Source organism: Ochotona princeps, chromosome 15, assembly GCF_030435755.1.
Source record: "Ochotona princeps isolate mOchPri1 chromosome 15, mOchPri1.hap1, whole genome shotgun sequence".
Taxonomy (NCBI): Eukaryota; Metazoa; Chordata; class Mammalia; order Lagomorpha; family Ochotonidae; genus Ochotona; species Ochotona princeps.
The window spans coordinates 13,134,015-13,152,759 of NC_080846.1; the positions used below are offsets into that span (position 1 = coordinate 13,134,015).

At 47.2% G+C, this 18,745-nt stretch overlaps 1 protein-coding gene across 3 annotated transcripts in view; it reads left to right on the top strand.

Annotated features, from left to right (window-relative positions):
- LOC101528887 (putative tetratricopeptide repeat protein 41) overlaps window positions 1-18,745 on the top strand; it is a 75,877-nt gene that overhangs the window by 901 nt on the left and 56,231 nt on the right. For all 3 annotated transcript variants that reach the window (XM_058673035.1, XM_058673034.1, XM_058673036.1), the window contains exon 2: window positions 15,533-16,525. In XM_058673035.1, coding sequence (XP_058529018.1) covers window positions 15,754-16,525 — 772 coding nt within the window. In that variant the 5' untranslated portion in view covers window positions 15,533-15,753. The remainder of the gene's footprint in view (window positions 1-15,532; window positions 16,526-18,745) is intronic.

Consider the following 18,745-nt stretch of genomic DNA (forward strand, 5'->3'; position numbering starts at 1 on the left):
CTCGGGCAGGAGGATACACCTGCAAGTATTGGAAAGCAAAAACCTTTCAAATGAGAACAAGGTAGCAGCTTTGTAACTTCATAGAAATGCGCCCGCTGCCCTCAGTACGACTGCTTGGGAAGTCCCTCGCCCTAAGCTGGTGCTTTTTGGAAATCTTTACTTGCCCTAACTTGGTTTTCACACTCCGGCTTCCTCACCCGCGACCCCTTGCGTCATACCCCACACTATCTTCCTTATTCTCGCCTCCAGAAAAAAAAAAAAAGACTAATGTTTGAGGCAATCATCAGGCTTTTCAGTGCGCTGCCATGGTCTTCTGGCACGTCCTTTAGTTAGGTTTGCCGGTCTTGACTCTGCTTGACCTGTGTGTGCGGTGGTGGTCCTCATTCACAGCTGGCCGATTTACCTGCATGTGGTACTAGAAGCAGTGGTAGCTTACAAAGCAGGCTTTCTGCCTCTGTGCCTGCTCTTTTGTTTTGAGATACACGAGAGTGTTCATTCAGCAATCTCAAGTGCATTTTGGTGTGTTTTCGTATTTTGTTTTTGTTTGTTTTCTTGGTGTGTTTTCGAGCCAGATGAGATCTTCCACCGTCCTGCGTTTCACAGCTCAACTCTTTCTTTAGTTCCGAGCAAGTTAAGCCGCCGATTCTGAAAATGCAGAAGCCGCTGAATGGTCAAAAGGGGTGGGCCGCGCTGCACCTGGCGGGAACTGAGACTCAGCCTGCCCCCCACCCCCACCCCGAAAGAGCCACCCGGTTTACCCTGATGCCCCCTGCAGCCTCTGGCAGAGGCCCCAGGCCAGGGACTGGCACGGCATGGCTGGCCAACAGGCAGGGCAGCGCTGCCCCTAATGCGTCTCTCTCTCTCTCACTCGGCAGGCAGCTGCTTCGTTCGCAACCCTGTCCGCTCCTGTAGGTTTTTCACCCATTCTGAGCCGCAGTTCTAGCTCAGCTCCCCTGAGCTGACCCCTACAGGTGACTCTTCAGCTCCCCACCGTGCGATCTGATTCTTTTGATTCTTCACTTTTCTCTCTGACTTCGCATTGCCATGGCTACGTTTGTCTTTCATTGCTAAGCTTCCTCTAAGCCCAGCTGGCTCCACTAGGCGGTACCCTACCTCAGATGCAGGCTTTCAGGGAAAGGCCAGACAAGCCAGCTGATACACTCAGTGGCCACGGCTGGCTCTCCTGACGGGCAGGTGAGGCTCAGCAGGCTGGCTTGAGCACTGGGGAGTTCAGGGAGCACGGAGGGGAATCGCTGCGTTGGGTAGTTTGTTCCTTCACGCCTCCTCTTCCTCATTAAGCAGATGTGGAGGACCTGGTATCTGGGAAGAATTACGCTAGATGCGGGAGCCTCAGGGCTGAGCGTTAGAGTGCTGTCCGTTCACGTGGAACTCGAGCAGATATTGTCAGTGAGCTTGCTGCTTAAGTGCAGATTTTTTTATTTGAACTGACGTAATGACGGGAAAGATGGTAAAGGGGTACCCTGGACATTTCTGGTGTGGTGGAGATGCCCTTGGTATTGACGGTAAGTAAAAGTCATCAATGTTTAAAAGGCGCGAGCGTTGTATAAATTTATACACGAAACCTCAATTAAAAGTATCAGCTGTTACTCTGAACAGCAAAGCACTGAGACCCACTGAGTAAAGACAAGGAATGCGACAGAGATGCCCACCGCGACAGTGCTGACCCGCATGCGTTAGAACGGCGAGACCTGGAAGTGAAGCCTTTGGCATTAGTTAGAGAAGTTTATTGTGAGAGCCTGTTACAGGAAAATCTCTTCTGACTGGTGACCTGCTTAGTATCAAAGAAACCCAAGACTCTAATTTTTTTAAGTGTATAGAGTGAAGATGAGACCTTTTTAGTCTTGCTCTAATCTTCCTGAAGAAAAACATGTAGAAATGAGAAAAATTAATCTCATTTACATTAGAGGCAGGGAACTTAAAATATGTAGGAGTAAACTTAAAAGGTATGGCTCCAACATGAAGAAAACTATAAAATATTCAGGAATATAAAACAAACCTAGTTCCAATTATATACCCTACCATTATTCTTGCTGTGTAACAGATTAACCCTAAATTTGACAATTTTTTAAAAAGAAGTTTATTTATTTTTATTGGAAAAACAGGTATACAGAGAGAAGGAGATACAGAGAGAAAGATCCTCCATCCGATGGTTCACTCCCCAAGTGGCTGCAATGGCCAGAGCTGAGCAGATCTGAAGCCAGGAGTCAGGAGTTTCAGGTCTCCCATGCAGGTGCAGGGTCCCAAGGCTTTGCGCCGTCCTCAACTGCTTTCCCAGGCCACAAGCAGGGAGCTGGATGGGGAGTGGAGCTGCCGGGAATAGAACTGGCACCCATATGGGATCCTGGCGCGTTCAAGGCCAGGGCTTTGTCCACTAGACTACCATGCTGGGCCCAAATTTAGCAACTTTTAAAACTTGTAAAATTGATTAACATTTCTTCTCTTACGCCAGGAATCTCAGGAACACGTGGCTGGGTTGGTGTTGCTCACAGTTTCTCATGAGCTTGTAGTTGATACGTGGGCCGAGATGAATGTGGTCTGGACGCTGGGGCTGGCAGATGAGCCTCTGTGAAGGCACGTCCGAGGAGCTGTTGACGGAGGCTCAGCCCTGGTTGCCCCGTAGCTCTTGTGTGCTCACAGCATGGCGGCTGGCTTCACTGGGAGTGGGTGACCCAAGACAGAATGACTCAGGAACCACAGTGACTCATAACTGACCCAAGATGTGACACGCTGTCGTTTTCAGCAGTAACCCTACTTAGTAAGAGAGGATTTCACGAGGAGTTGAGTGTCAGCCGTTAGAGGTCACTGGGACCATCTGAAGGCTGGCTGCCTCCAGCTCTAGTGCTGAGGGAAGCAGGGAGGGTTTCATAGCATTCTTCGCTCCTGCCAAAAACAATGGGGCCCAGAATCACACAGTGGGATCTTCCCAGATGCAATGCAAGAATGGAAACAGTCACTGCATATTCAGCTCTGCAAACTGCCAAGTGTGACAGAGGAGAGAGTCCGACAGTGGAATCCTTTCCACTCAATGGGTACAGAATGGCATTTCAAGTTAGAAGGGGATGGATAGCTTATTTCATAAATGCTGTTAGCTCAGCCTGATTCTACAGCTCAAGCAAAACTTGGGCTTCTTAGACCCTACGACAAATGAGTTCCAGCTTAGAAGAAAGAGAGCTACTATAAGGCAGAGGTGGCAGACATCTGCTTAATGGAGTTGGAGCATCCAGGACATGGAACAGAAAGCCCAGAATTAACTGAATTCAGAAAATGGTTTTTTGCCTGTGTGCAGACTTTGCTAGTAACCCCAGAAACTGACTCTCTGTAGCTCTGTCTTTTCAATAAAAACAAATCCTTAAAAAATATAAAGTGTGTGCTTGGCTCAGTGGTATATCAAGCTAAGCCTCTGTTTGTGGCGCTGGCATCTTATACAGGTAGTGGTTCAACTCCTGGCTGCGGCACTTCCGCAATCCAGCTCTCTGATGATGGCCCAGGAAAGTGGCAGAGAACGGCCCGTATCCTTGAGCTCCTGCACACATGTGTCCAAAAAGAAACCTGGGAGAAGCTCCTGGCTCTGGCTCCTGACTGTCCAACTCTGGCAGTTGTGGCCATTTGGGAAATGAATCAGTGCATGGAAGCTCCTTCTGCTTGTCTCTCTCTGTAACTCTGCCTTTCCAGCAAAAATAAATCTTAAAAAAATTTCAGTCTGTCTTAAAGCACATTCACCCATAGTCTTACAGTCCACATTTTATTTCTTATTAATTAAAAATGAAAATCTCCCTAGCGTCTGCCGTGGAAAAATAGGTCAATTTAAAAATAGCTGTCCAGCTGTCCCTTGTCAGCTTTGGCGCAAAGCAGAATGCAGAGGGAACTGAATTTCCAATATGGCATTGTTAAATTTCAAAATGTGCTAAGTTGGATATCTTGAGCAATCAAATCTGCTTTGTTGATTTCTGTTGAGGACTTAAAAATATTTACTTTCATTTTATTTGAAAGGCAGAGAGCCATAGAACTTGTGTGTGTTGCGTTACTCCTCCCATGCCCCTCCTAGCCAGGACTGAGCCAGGCTGAAGCAAGAGCTCGGAACTCAGTCTGCTCCCTGGCCTGATGAGGAGGCACCATTGCCTGCCACCTCCCAGGGTATACAGTCAGCAGGAAGCTGAGTATGATCTGGAATTGCCAGAATCCAAACCAGGCACTCCATTCCAAATGACGACTCAGCTGCCAAGCCAAACGCACACCCCCATGCTGGAGATGGAGTGGAAAGAAGACTGGAACTCATGTAGCCCTACAATGCCTCTCTCCATTTTTAAATTATACTAGTAACAGATTTCTGGGGCTGGCACGATGGCTAATTCTCGGCTTGCAAGCACCAGCACCCCACATGGGCACAGGTTCGTGTCCTGGCTGTTTACTTTTTAGTCTGTTCCATGCTTGTATTCCGGGAAGGCAGTAGAGAATGGTCCAGAGCTTTGGGAGCTTGCACCTGCTTGGGAGATTCGGAGTAGGCTCTTGACTTTTGATTGGCTCGACTCAGGCCATTGTGGCCATTTGGAGGCATGAACCAGCAGACAGAACATCACTCCATCTGTGGTCTCCTTCCTCTCTAGATCTGCTTTACCCATAAAAATAGAGAAATCTTATAAAAAAAAAAACTCTGAGCAATGGATTTCCATGGTTAAAAAAAGTCAGTTGATATAGAAAAGTATAAAGTCATTATAAAATTTCTAGACTTCCTCTACCCTATTGTTCTCTTTCTCGAAGGAGTTCTACTAATAGAGGTTTCGTATGCATCTGTCCAGGAGTTTTGTTTCTGTGTTTGCATGCATACATAAGCACGTACATGTATTGGTGTAATACATTTTTTTAAAAGGTTTGTTTTATTTTATTGGAAAGGCAGATATACAGAGAGGAGGAGAGACAGAGAGGAAGATCTTCCGTCTGATGGTTCACTCCCCAAGTAGCCGCAACGGCCGGTGCTGTGCTGATCCAAAGCCAGGAGCTTCTTTCCGGGTCTCCCACACGGGTGCAGGGTCCCAAGGCCTTGGGCCATCCTCAACTGCTTTCCCAGGCCACAAGCAGGGAGCTGGATGGGAAGTGGAGTTGCCGGGATTAGTACCGGTGCCCATATGGGATCCCGGTGCATTCAAGGCGAGGACCTTAACCATTATGCTATCATGCCGGGCCCTGGTGTAATACATTTTTTGAGAAAGATTATATAGAACAATACATATTACCTTATTCCATTTACATAGACCCTTTTTAAAGTAATTACTGTTTTTAAAATTATTATTATATTTTTATTGGAAAGGCAGATCAGGTTTATGGAGAGAAGGAGAGACAGATCTTCCATGCTGTGATTCACTCCTCAAATGGCCTCAGTGACTGAAATTGAGCCAATCTGAGACCACAGCCATGATCCTCCTCTGGGTCTCCCATACAGGGGCAGGGTCCCAAGGACCAGGGCTGTGCTTAACTGCTTTCCCAGGCCACAGCAGGGAGCTGGATGGGAAGCAGAACAGCCGGGACACAAACCAGCACCCGCATGGAATCCTGGCACTTACAAGGTGAGGAATTAGTGAGGGGGCCATTGCGCCGGTCCGTCTGTGTAGATCCTAGATGTCACGTTGTTTTCATCTGCTGCTCTGTTCAGTAGGAGCTTGGATGGTGTCCAGTTTGCTTTCGTCACAGCCAGAGCTGCTGGGAACGTTCTAATACAGACAGATTTTTTGGTATTTGTTCAAGCTTATCTGGAAGATAAACTTAGTTTTGGAATAGTAGATCAAAGAGTATGTACATTAATTTTTTTGTGGCACTTTATCAGTGCTCTTACCAAAAAAACAGTTTTCTAACATATTCCTCCTTATTCTCCTTTCTCAAGCCTCCCCAACCCTTTTTGTAAGGCTTAGAAAATACTGGAGTTTAGAGAAATTAAGTGAGTCCTGGAAATTACATAATGGCAGGACATGCAGGACCTCCTATTTGAGAAATTTACATTGTTCTAGCCATTACATATTTCTTCGTTATTTACCTGAGAGTTTACAAGTTTATCCCATTTATTAATTTATTTACTTATTTAAATATTTATTTATTTTTTGCAAAGTCAGATATATGTATAGAGAGAGGAGGAGAGACAGAGGAAGATCTTTCATCCGATGGTTAACTCCCCAACTGACTGCAACGGTCAGAGTTCAGCCGATCTGAAGCCAGGAGCCAGGAACTTCCTCTAGGTCTCCCACCCAGGCCACAAGCAGGGAGCTGGATGGGAAGTGGGGCTGCTGAGATTAGAACCGGCGCCCATATGGGATCCTGGCGCATTCAAGGCAAGGACTTTAGCCGTTAGGCCACTGTGCTGGGACCCCATTTATTTATATTTAAAAATTTATTTGTTGGCCCGGTATGATAGCCTAGTGGCTGAGGTCCTCACCTTGCATGTGCCGGGATCCCATTAGGGTGACAGTGTTCATGTCCCAGTGCCCTGCTTCCCATCCAGCTCCTTGCTTGTAGCCTGGGAAAGCAGTCAAAGATGGCCCAAAGCCATGGGACCCTGCACCTATGTGGGAGATCCAGAAGAAGCTCCTCTGGCCTCTGCAGTCACTTGGGGAGTGAATCAGTAGATGGAAGATCTTCCTTTCTGTCTCTCCTCCTCTCTGTAAGTCTGAGTTAATAATAATAATAATAATAATAATTTTCTTAAGCCTCAGGCAATGAAGCTGACAATGTCTTTCTCTGTAATTCTTCCAAATAGATAAATTTTTAAAAGATTATTTATTTTTATTGGAAAGGCAGATATACAGAGAGAAGGAGAAACAGAGAGAAATATCTTCTATCCATTGGTTCACACCCCCAAAATGGCTGCAGCGGTCAGAGCTGTGCCAGTCCGAAACCAGGAGCCAGGAGTTTCCTCCAGGTCTCCCACGCGGGTGCAGGGTCCCAAGGCTTTGGGTCATCCTCCACTGCTTTCCCAGGCCACAAGCAAGGAGCTGGATGGGAAGTGGAGCCATCGGAACAGGAACTGGTGACCATATGGGATCTTGGCATATGCAAGGGGAGGACTTTAGCCACTAGGCTGCTGCTCCAGGCCCTGAGAAAATCTTTCTAAGGTTTACTGGCTGACCAGTTCTACTTCAATGTTTGCTGCAAAGCCAGGAGAGTTGCTCAACCTGTTCTTCTCTCTATGTTTTGATGAGTTATTTGGCATCCTCTGTCCACTTAGATGAGCTGGCTGTGCAAGTCCTTCCTGTGCATCTGGGATGTTCTCTATTGCACGGACGTCAGGAACTGAAGAGGCCCGATTATGCGTGCTGGCAGATGCTGTTGCCTGTCCCCCCCCCCCACCCATTTTTTTTTTTGCACACTATATTCATTTTTTAAAATGTTCATTTATTCACTTTAGTTATTTGAAGGGCAGAGCGATGTCTTCCAGCAGCTGGTTTCTCCCCATAATGGCTAAAAGGGATGGAGCTGGACCAAGCTGAATCCAGGAGCCAGGAACTCCAGTGCAGTCTCCCACGTGGGTGACAGGCACTCAGCACATGAACCATCATTGCTGCCTTCCAGGTGTGTTTGCAGAGACCTCGGTTGGAACTAGGCGCAGTGGGACTGCATCCCAGGCCCTCTGATACAATATGCAGGCATGGCAGCAGGTAGCTTAATCCACGGCACCACAGGCCCACAGTGCGTGTCCTAGGAAGTGTTTTTGTTTGTTTGTTTAACAAAAAGTAGAAATGTTTATTGTAGAAACTTTGGAAATGAAATGAGGCTCAGGAAGAAAATTAAAATAACCTTATTCCTTATTTATATATCACTATTAGCATCTTGGTCTCTATGTTAATATTTAGTATATTAAATATATTGTTGCTGTGACACAGAGGGTTAAGATGCTGCTTATGATGCAACTCATATCAAAGAACCAGTTTGGGTCCTGGCCCCTCCCCTAGAGTCCAGCTTCCGATAATACACCTGGGAAAACAGCTGGAAATGGCTCAGGTCCTTGGGCCCTTGCCACCCTGTGGAAGACCAGGAATGGAGTTCTTGGCTTCTGGATTCAACCTGGTGCAGGTCTGGCTGTTGCAGTTATTTGGGGAGTAAACAGCAGATGGAAGACTCATTCTCTCTCTTTCTCCCTCTCTCATTCTGCCTTCCAAATCTATCTAAAAACAAAACAAAAACACAATAACAAATAAGTAAACAATATTATTTTGTAACTTTTTTGCTTATTATTCATAATTAGCATTTTCCCATGCACATTCCTGTAAGGTATTCAATTTGTTATTGTTGCAGCTTTACTATGTTACCAATATTTATTATTGTTGTAAAAAATTGTATAGGAGGCAGAAAAGCAGCTCTCATATACTGGTTTACTCTTTTTTTTTAAGATGTATTTATTTTTATTGGAAAGGCAGATACACAGAGAGTAGGAGAGACAGAGAGGAAGATCTTGCGTCCGATGGTTCATTCCCCAAGCGGCTGCAGTGGCTGGAGCTGAGCCGATCTGAAGCCAGGAGCCAGGAGCTCTTCTGGGTCTGCCCCACGGGTGCAGGGTCCCAAGGCCTTGGCCCATCCTTGACTGCATTTCCAGGCCACAAGCAGGGAGCTGGATGGGGAGTGGAGCTGCCGGAAATAGAACTGGCACCCATATGGGATCCTGTCACATGCCAGGCGAGGACTTCAACCACTACGCTGTCGCGCTGGGGCTGGTTTACTCTTTAAATGCCCGAGAAAACCATGGCTGGGCTGGGACCAAAGCCAGGAAGGTGGGATGCAGTTGGCTTTTGTAGACAGGAACTTGATTTCACTGCCTTGCTTGGTCTTCAGTGATGAGAGGTGAGTCAGGAGCCAGAGCAAGGAATCTAACCAGTATCCTCATATGGAATGTCAGTATCTAGAATAGTGTACACATTGTTTTCATGTATTTGAAAGACAGAGTTATGGGGAGACTTATCTTCTGTCCACTTTCCAAAGGCTGTCATGCACAGGGACGAGCTGAGCATGAGCCAGGAGCCTGGAACTCCATCTAGATCTCCCACGTGGGCAGCAGGGACCAGTATGCTTGAGCCATCCTCTGTTCCTGGAGGACTCAAGCTGATGTCCAGATGGGCTGCTGGCGTCACAGGTGGCAGCTTAACCCATTCATCATGCCACTGCCCCCTGTGAAAGATTTATTTTTATTGGAAAGGCAGATCAGATTTACAAAGAGAAGGAGAGACAGTGAGAAGGATCTATCTCCTAGTTCACTCCCCAAGTGGCTGCAATGGCCGGAGCTGAGCTGATCCGAAGCCAGGAGCCAGGAGCTGCTTCTGTGTCTCCCACGTGGATGCAGGGTTCCAAAGCTTTGGGCTGTCCTCAACTGTTTTCCCAGGCCACAGGCAAGGAGCTGGGTGGGAAGTGGAGTATTTGGGACATAAACCATTCGTATACGGAATTCTGGTGCTTGAGGATTTAACCACTGAGCTATTACGCCAGGCCCCATGGTGGTGTTTTAAACAGCGTCTACACCACTGGGCTAAGTGCTTGTCCTTGCCACCAGTTTCAGAATCATTGTAAATCATTGTAAATATTTCTGCAGTAAAAATCCCTACATGTATATTCTTAAAAACAAAAGTGTCTAAAATTGAAATTCATGGTAAAAACATGATTAAGAAAAAACAACTTTGGATATACACTGACACATTGGCCTTTACAAAAATTGTGCCAACCATCTTCCCATCAACTTAAATTTCAAGCATAAGAAACTTTACAAGTAATATAAAGTACTAAGGCTTCCAGGGATAAAGTTACTAACAAAAGATTGTCAAAGAGAAGTAAGGGGTAAGGTGGCATCTGGGCACAGAAGTTTCTATGCCTGAAAATGCAGAGAGAATGTCTGAAAAAGATACCAAGTTTTGACTAGTTTTGATTTTCTTAAAACTTGTATTATAATGTGCAGTGATTGCTACACTGATGCTGTTGAGGCTACTTTCTCATAAAATGTGAAGTCAAACATTTGCACTAGAGGAAATGTTAGCATTAGCACCAGCAATAATGTGAATGGCAAATATTTACTAAGTGTTTAGTACGTAGCTTGCAGATTCTGAAATATAAATTAAGCAGTGATGACTAAGAAATCTGTTAGGATATTTCTTCATGAGAAGTTCATATTCATAAACTTAAAAAGAAATTAAAATACATGTATATATATATCCCATGGTAACATACAGTATTACATGTTAATCAAAATGAATAAATAAGAAAAGGTGATATCAGTTGAGATTCCTCTGTCCCACGCTGGAGAACCATATTCAGTCCTCCCAGCCCCGATCTCACACTCACTGCCTGGATTCAGTCCTCCCAGCCCCGATCTCACACTCACTGCCTGGGTCAGTCCTCCCAGCCCCGATCTCACACTCACCGCCTGGGTTCAGTCCTCCCAGCCCCGATCTCACACTCACCGCCTGGGTTCAGTCCTCCCAGCCCCGATCTCACACTCACTGCCTGGGTCAGTCCTCCCAGCCCCGATCTCACACTCACTGCCTGGATTCAGTCCTCCCAGCCTTGATCTCACACTCACCGCCTGGGTTCAGTCCTCCCAGCCCCGATCTCACACTCACCGCCTGGGTTCAGTCCTCCCAGCCCCGATCTCACACTCACCGCCTGGGTTCAGTCCTCCCAGCCCCGATCTCACACTCACCGCCTGGGTTCAGTCCTCCCAGCCCCGATCTCACACTCACCGCCTGGGTCAGTCCTCCCAGCCCCGATCTCACACTCACCGCCTGGGTCAGTCCTCCCAGCCCCGATCTCACACTCACCGCCTGGGTCAGTCCTCCCAGCCCCGATCTCACACTCACCGCCTGGGTCAGTCCTCCCAGCCCCGATCTCACACTCACCGCCTGGGTCAGTCCTCCCAGCCCCGATCTCACACTCACCGCCTGGGTCAGTCCTCCCAGCCCCGATCTCACACTCACCGCCTGGATTCAGTCCTCCCAGCCCCGATCTCACACTCACCGCCTGGGTTCAGTCCTCCCAGCCCTGACTCTGACCTCAGCTTCCTGCAGATTTGCACCCCGGAGGCAGTAGTGATGGCTCAGTTGACTCAGTTACTGCCTTTCCTATGGGAGACCTGGCTTTGGTTCTCAGCTCTTGGTTTTGGCGTCTGCCAAAACTCTGCTATTGCAGGTGTTTGGGAAATGAACTAGCGTAATTGAGTTTATTGTGTTTGTCTCTCTGCTTCTCAGATTAAAAAGAAAAAAAATCTTAAAAGAAAAAATTTGATTAAAAGTGTTTATGAGATCCTTGTTATTTAAGACCTTGTCTAATTCCACTGTACAGATATGGTCCTGTAGTGTTGCAGGCTACAGCTTAATGTGAGGCACCAGTCACTGGATGGATAATTCTCTTTTTGTTTCTCTGTCTACAACTCTGTCTTTCAAATGAATTAATAAGTTTAGTTTTTATTTAAATTTATTTTTAAAATAAATAAATGCAGTAATAGCAGTAATGCACAGTAATTTGGATCAGAGAAATAGTTTTGCATCTTGGGCAGGTGATATATTGGTTTTCTTTATTTTTGAAAGATTTAGAGCCCGGCGCAATGGCCTAGTGGCTAAAGTCCTTGCCTTGAACGTGCCGGGATCCCATATGGGTCTACTCTCCAAATTGCAAAAACGGTCGGGACTATGCCAGGCTGAAACCAGACTTTTTTGCTACTTTGCCAGGCATATTAGCAGGAAGCTGGAGCAGATTTGGAACATCTGGAGCTTGAACTGGAAGCCATGTGGGATTTTGGCACTGCAGGGGACAGCTTTACCTGCTGTGTCACAGCATCAGCTCCCAGCACCGTCCACCCCCAATTTTTTGTTTGTCTGAATGTTGTCTTCTTGACCTAGAGCATGATGGAGACATTGTAACATACATGTTCTGGAGTCAGGCCTGTCTGTGTTTAGATCCCTGTCCTCTATTTTTTAATATGTACTTAATTTATTTTAATATTATTTCCCTAGTTGAAAGGGATGCACACCCATGTGCACCTGTGATTAGAGTGGGAAGATAAGAAGGAGGGTGGCACAAATGTTTTCATGTTTCCCCCTTCTGTATCTGCAGGGGAAAATAGGGAGAGGGCTGCGCCTTGCTCCTTGGGGGACGGTCCTTTGATGATCTCTTAGAGACCCCTTTGTGGGGTAGAGTGTTTCAAGGGGTTACTTGAGTGGATTTGATAGTTCTTGAGTTGTTGGTTTCATTGGTGCTAGAGTTCGCCTTAGTGCATTCACAGACCCAGAAATATGCTTTGCAAAGCTTGACCAGGAGAACTGTCCAGGAGAAATATCCCCTGCTGGCCTAGATGAGCTAGCTGTCATGTCCCGCTTTTGCATCTGGGCATGTTGTCTACTGCACGTTAGCAGTTGAGGAGATCCAGTTCTGGCATATACACTCCAAAGTAAGACTACACATCCTGTGATCTCCCCTGTGGCCAGGTTCTGAGTCCAGCAGTCTAGCTGTGGAGTCTCCCAAGAAACCTCAGCTGGGATCACCTCAGACTTCGTTCTTGTGTGTGCCAACAAGTGCAGGGTGAGGTTTGGTCTGTCACCTGCACCAGCCATTGCACATACCGGTGGGTGCAAGCTTCCTGGTCAGTTCTGCCCTAGTCCCATAGTCCATGCAAACCACAGGCCCGATCCTCATGCATACCAGCAGGTGCCGCAACCTAATTGGGGTGACCTCTAACAGTCCCAGTTTTTGTGCATCCCAGCCCCTGCTTTGGTCTAACCTAGCCCAGCCTGCATCCCGTCTGTCTTTTGTGCACAACCATGGGTGCTGTATCCTAGCTCAGCCTGACCTGTCCCCTCCCCCTCCAGCCCTCAAGTATGCTGACAGGTGCTTCCACCTTATCCAGCCTGGCCTGCCCCCGGCTCTGGTTCTTGTGCTCACCAGCGGCAGGTACACTTTAGCAGGGGAGTTCCTGTGAGTCCCCTGTCAAGCATGCTGCAGCCTGGCTCAGCCCAGCCCACCTCCAATATAGCTCTTGCAGGTATAGCAGCCTAGACCAGCCTGGTCCACTTCCACCCCCAGCCTTCATGTCTACTGGTATCTGTTGCAGTTCAACCCATTTTGGCTTACACCCTGTCCTGGCTCTCACTTGTGCCAGTGTATGCTGTGGACTGACCCTGACTGGCCTGCCCTTAGACTTGGCTTAATAGTATGTCAATGAGTGCTGCAGCCCAGTCTTGTCTAGCCTTCCCTTAGCCCCAGCTCTCAGGCTAACCAGCAAGAGCCACTGCCTAGCAGGGGAGTTCCCCCAAGTTTCCCTACCAGGCTGCTCCCAGCAACAGATCTCATGTATGTTGGTGAGTACTGCTGCCCATACTGACATGGACAGCTCCCAGTCCTGACGCTCTCTGGCTGGGCATTGTGGCATAGTCCAACAGACCCACACCCATTCTGGCTGTCATTGATAGATGGTATGGCCTAAGCCAGCCTGGCCTACCTTCAGACTCAACTCTCACGTGAACCAGTGGGTGCTGTGACCTAGCTCCGCCTATCCTACCTCCATTCTGGCTTTTGCAAGTGCCAACAGGTGCTGGAGCCTAGCCCAATCTGGCCCCCAGTCCAACCCAAAGGCATGCTAATGGTACTTACTTAGCTTAATCTGCCACCAGCCCTTGCTCTTGCACTCAACAGTAGGAGCTACAGCCCCGCAGGGAAGTCTTCTACCAGGTTTGTTCCAAGCCCCAGGTCTTGCATGTTCTGGTGAGTACTTCAACCCAGTCTGGCATGGCCAACTCTTGTTGATGGGTGTTGCAGCCCAGCCCAGCTGGGCATGGCTCACACCCTGTCCTGGCTGTCATATGAGCCAGCAGATGCCCCTAGTCCTGACCCAGACCAATGCTGATGAGTGCTGTAGCCTTACCTGGCCTGGCCGAACCTGGCCTGACCCTAGCCCAACCGTAGCCCCAACTCTTATGTTCTCTAGTGGGAAGTGTGGCCTTGTAGGGAAATTCCCTAGGTTTCTCTACCTGGCCTGTTCCCAGCCCTGGATCCCCACATGTGCCAGTGAGAACTGCAACCCTGGTTGGCATGGTTTGCCCTCAGTCCCAGCCATTACATTTGCCAGCAGGTGCTGTAGCCAGGCCCTCCCAACCCCAGTTCCAGTGAGTATCAGGTGGTTCCTGTCAAGTGAGTTCTGTGGTTCAACCTGGCTATGCCATTCACCACTCCCAGTTCTCAGCACAAACTGGCAGGTGCTGCAGTTCCACAGAGGTGAGCCCACAAGTTCCCTGCAGAATCTGTCCCCAGATCTGGTTCTGTAGCATTCTGGTAGATGCTGCAGCCCAGCCTGATATGGCCAACCTCCTGGTCTGACTCATGGGCAGGTACTGTGCCCTATCCCAGCCAGGCGTGCCTCCCAGCCCCAGCTTTTGCATGCTTTGACAGGCTGGTGGTGATGTTGTTTAGCCCAGCTCAGCTCTCCTCTGTGGCTCCTTTGAGGGTGGTTGCCTAACCCGACATGCCCTCCAGTTTTCCTCTAAACCACTCTGTCTCAGCTCCCTTGCCTACATGCAAGTACAGTGGTCTGTACAGGTTATTCCTCCCCTGTCAAACATGCCCTTAGTTGTTCCTACTCCAGTATGTCCCCAGATCTCCTTTGCCTGGCAATCGGAAGCCCCTGACTCTCCACTTATTACTAAATGGTTTGAGAACTGCCGCATATCCTGTCTGAACTTTTGTGTCCTCATGTGTGAAATAGAGTAGTAATGTTATCTGTCATAGGATTATGGGGACATTCATCTTAATAGAATTAATACTTTTTGAAAAATACTGCACTAGTTTGTTGTTGTCAGGTGACAAGCATACTTTATAGCATGATAGATTTCTACACAAGTAAAACCATAGACATAAGCAAAAAAGAAACATTTCATATGGAAATTAGTTATAGCAAGGAAAGCTTCATCAAACTGGATAGTCTTCATATGTTCTTTTTTTCCCCTGAGATCTTGAAGGCGTAGCTATGTCGTTGGAGTGTGTGTGTTTTTCCATTAGCTTAGTGGAATTAAATTTCCAGTCCATGTAGATAACTGGAAAGTTGCATGAGCCTGCACAACTGAAGATAAAAAAAAAAATCACTGAGCTCAGGTGTTTGGATCCCGACTTCCTTGCATCTCAGCCTCCAGCTGTGTCCCCTGGGTCTTAGGCCTCCTGGTCTTTTGATTAGTTAGTTGTTCCTGTCTGGACCCACTGTGTGCCCATTTTCAGTCTGGCTTCTGGGCAGTCATGGATCTTCCCTAGATTATTGTACATGCACTTGTGTTTTCTGAGCTTACCTTCTTTTTTTGTACTGTCAGTAAGTCCCCTTGCTTGATTTCCAAATTTTTGGGGGGCAGGAGGAACCTTGGGGTGGGAAGGCAGACTTGAAGGCTGGGGGGCAGGGGAGTCTTATGTCTAGAACCTCCTTGGCTGTGAGGCTCTGATGTGCAACAAAGGCTTAAAACAGGAGCCACAGGGACTGCCTGGTACCCTGAAATAAATGACTTTTTTTCTTTTTCAGTCTTGATTTCAGCTACATTATTTTTAAACTCTCATCTGTCCATTGGTTGGCATCTCCCACCCTCCAATGTCAATAAAAAAGAAGGAGTTTTGGGGAAAGTTGCCCACATGTCCCTAGCAGACACAGCCAGACAAGGACTTGGGACACAGTGGAGGTCAGCAGTGGCCTCAGGATGAAACTTGTTATGATTTGATCATGATGTCATCCTTGAGCAAAGTGAAATGAACCAGAAGGCAAGCAAGAATGTGGCAAGTTGGTCCCAGTTCATCTCCAAGCGACCAAAACCCATCAGGCCTTACGTCTGCTCCGCGGTGAATGAGTTTCAGGAGGAGAGAGACTTTCTGGCCAGCACCATCTTCCCTCAGCTCAACACCCTCTGCAGTTCCCGGGGCACGTATTTCAAAGCAGTGGATCTGAGGTGGTCGGCCCCGAAGGCCCAGAACTCCTTACCTGCCAGCCTGTGCCGACAGCACTCCCACCTCCACACCCAGCGCCTGAAGCTCTGCCTGGACTCTGTGAACAGCTGCTCTCCCTTTTTCATCTGTCTGCTGGGTCAGACCTATGGGGACATCCTCTCTGACTGTTCCAAGGACACCCACGAGTCAAGTTCATCCAACGCAAAACAAGCTCTCTATGTTGCGGCCCAAAATGGCCATCCTTGGGTCCTGGAGCATTTTAACTGTAGTGTGATGGAGTTTGAGATCATCCAAGCAGCGTTTCTGAATCCGTCACAATTTCAGTATTTTTACTTTAGGACTCAAACCAGCCTGCCAAAGGCCTCGGGCCAGGTAAAGGTGGAGGGGCCATCTTCGTGTTCCCTGGTGACCAGAGAGGAAGAACTGAAAGTTGGGAAGCTGAAAGCCAGCATTATGAGCAAAGGGCTCCCTATCAGATTCTTCACTGGGCTCCAGGAGTTGGGCGAGCTGGTTCTTAAAGACTGGGCACTTGTCATAGAAAAATTTTACCCGGCCACGTTACTGATGGAGAATATAGGTTAGTAAATATAGACACACTGAAGTCTAGTACCAGTACAGGCTTACTTAAAATTTTTTAATTTATTTGAAATATGGGAAGAAATTTTTCGTTACATTGGTTCACCTCTCAGCTGCCCACAACAGCCAGGGTTGGGCCACAGGTTGGAGCCCAAAACTTCATTCTGGTCTCCTGCATAGGTAGTAGAGGTCCAGGTACTTGAGCCATCATCTGCTGCCTTGCCAGGCGCATTAGTAGGGAACTCGATTGGAAACAGAGTAACTGGGATTTGAACTAGTGCTCCTGTGTGGCATGTGAGCATTGCAAATGGCAGCTTAAACCACTGTAATGCCAGCTCCAAGGTTAATAATTTTTTGTGTGCATGTCAGCTTTGTGAAAGGAGTTTTTATTTTTCTAATATTTATTTATTTAAAGGCAGAGCTACAGAGAGGCAGAGGGAGAGAGAGAACTTCCATCTGTTAGCTCACTGCCTCCAGCCACCTCAAAGGGCTGCGGTAGCTGCATCTGAGCCAGGCCAAAGCCAGGAGCCAGGAACTGCCTCCAGGACTCCCATGTGATCTCTATTGGGCTATTCTTCACTGCCTTCCCAGGCTCATTAGCAAGGAGCTGGATTGGAAGTGGAGCAGCCAGGATTCAAACAAGTGCTCATGTGGGATGCTGGTACTGCAAACATGGGCTTTTCTTGCTATACCACAGAAGCAGCTGCCCAAAGGAGTTTTTAACGGATTGAAAATGCTCCTCAGGCATTTAAATTATTCCCGCATTCCTGTAACCTGTGCTTTTCCATTTTGAAGATTTTTGAAAGTGAAAAGCAGCAATAATGGGTCATGGAAGATTATTCAGGCAGTTAAGGAGTCCAGAGAAAAGCCAAAATGATATCTGATGATTAACATGTAGATCTAGAACAGGGATTCTCAACTAAGACCATTTGTGCCCACTCTGCCAGAGAGACAGTTGCCATGTCTCATGGCATTTTTGATTATCACAACTGGGGGAGAGCTACTAGCACGGAGTAGGTAGTTACTGTTAAATATCTTACTGTGGACACAACAGCCTCCCGTGGAAGAGCATTAGGCAGCCCAAATGCCAAGTGTGCCCGTGTTGAGAATCCCTGAGCTGGAGGGAGGAGAATGTTTATAGTTTGATACTTTGTATGTATTGAATATATTGATATTTTGTATGTATTGAAGCCTTGGCCTTGCAAAATAAATTATCGTAATTCTAGTTTTGCAGTTGAGAAATGAAAGCTACCTTGGTAGCAATTAAACAACTTTATCAGTGTCATACAACCAGTGAGGAGGCCAATCCAGGAATTGAGCCCAGGTCCCCATGACTAAAATCCATGGCTGCGTCCCCTACCCTGTACTATTTAGAGTGTAATCCGTAGGCCGGCAACAGCAGCATCACCTGGGAGCTTGTTCGAAATGCAGATTCTGAGCCCCATTCCCAGTTTACTGAATTAAAACTTGCATTTCAACAAGATGACCAGGAGATTTTTATGCATGCTGAGGTTTGAAATCACTGCCTCATCAGCATCTCGCTGCTAAGTGAAATGATTGTTTCGGAAGATGATGGCTCGTAGCCGTTAGCAGACTACGAAGGGGAGAGCACTCTCAGAGCGTGTTAGACATTCCCCATCCGGACAGACCTCCGCAGGGACCTGTGGTGCCCCTGAGACAGTGTGAAATTAAGAACTTACATACATGTGTATGTTGTGGTGGAGAGGGGGCAGAAAGATGACCTGCGTCTTTGGTCAGATGCTTAGAAGGTTTGATGGCCCAAACAAGGTTATGGATGATTAATGTAAGAACTATTTAATGTGAAGATACAAAAGAGTTGCAAATGGTACATTCTCCAGTACTTTCAGGAACCAGGCCAGCAACTGTCCTCATGAGTAGTACAAAGGTTGACGGTGAACCAGGGAGTGTGGCCTCACCATGAAGTCTTTATAGAGATATTGTGTAATCCACTAATTATCTTAAATATTTATTACAGATTTGGGGTTTCAGAATCTGAGAGACATATTCTAGAATTTTTCAGTTCTTATTTAACATTATTTAATATTGGGAATTCTTAGTTTTTCTATACAAATAGATGAAAATCAATCACCCTGAAAGTAGTAAGGCATGCAGAATACCCCAAAATCATGTCTGTCATACATTGGCCACAGAGCAAATTGCTAGTGAGAATGAAAAGTAACAAATGGGTTCTGAAAGAATA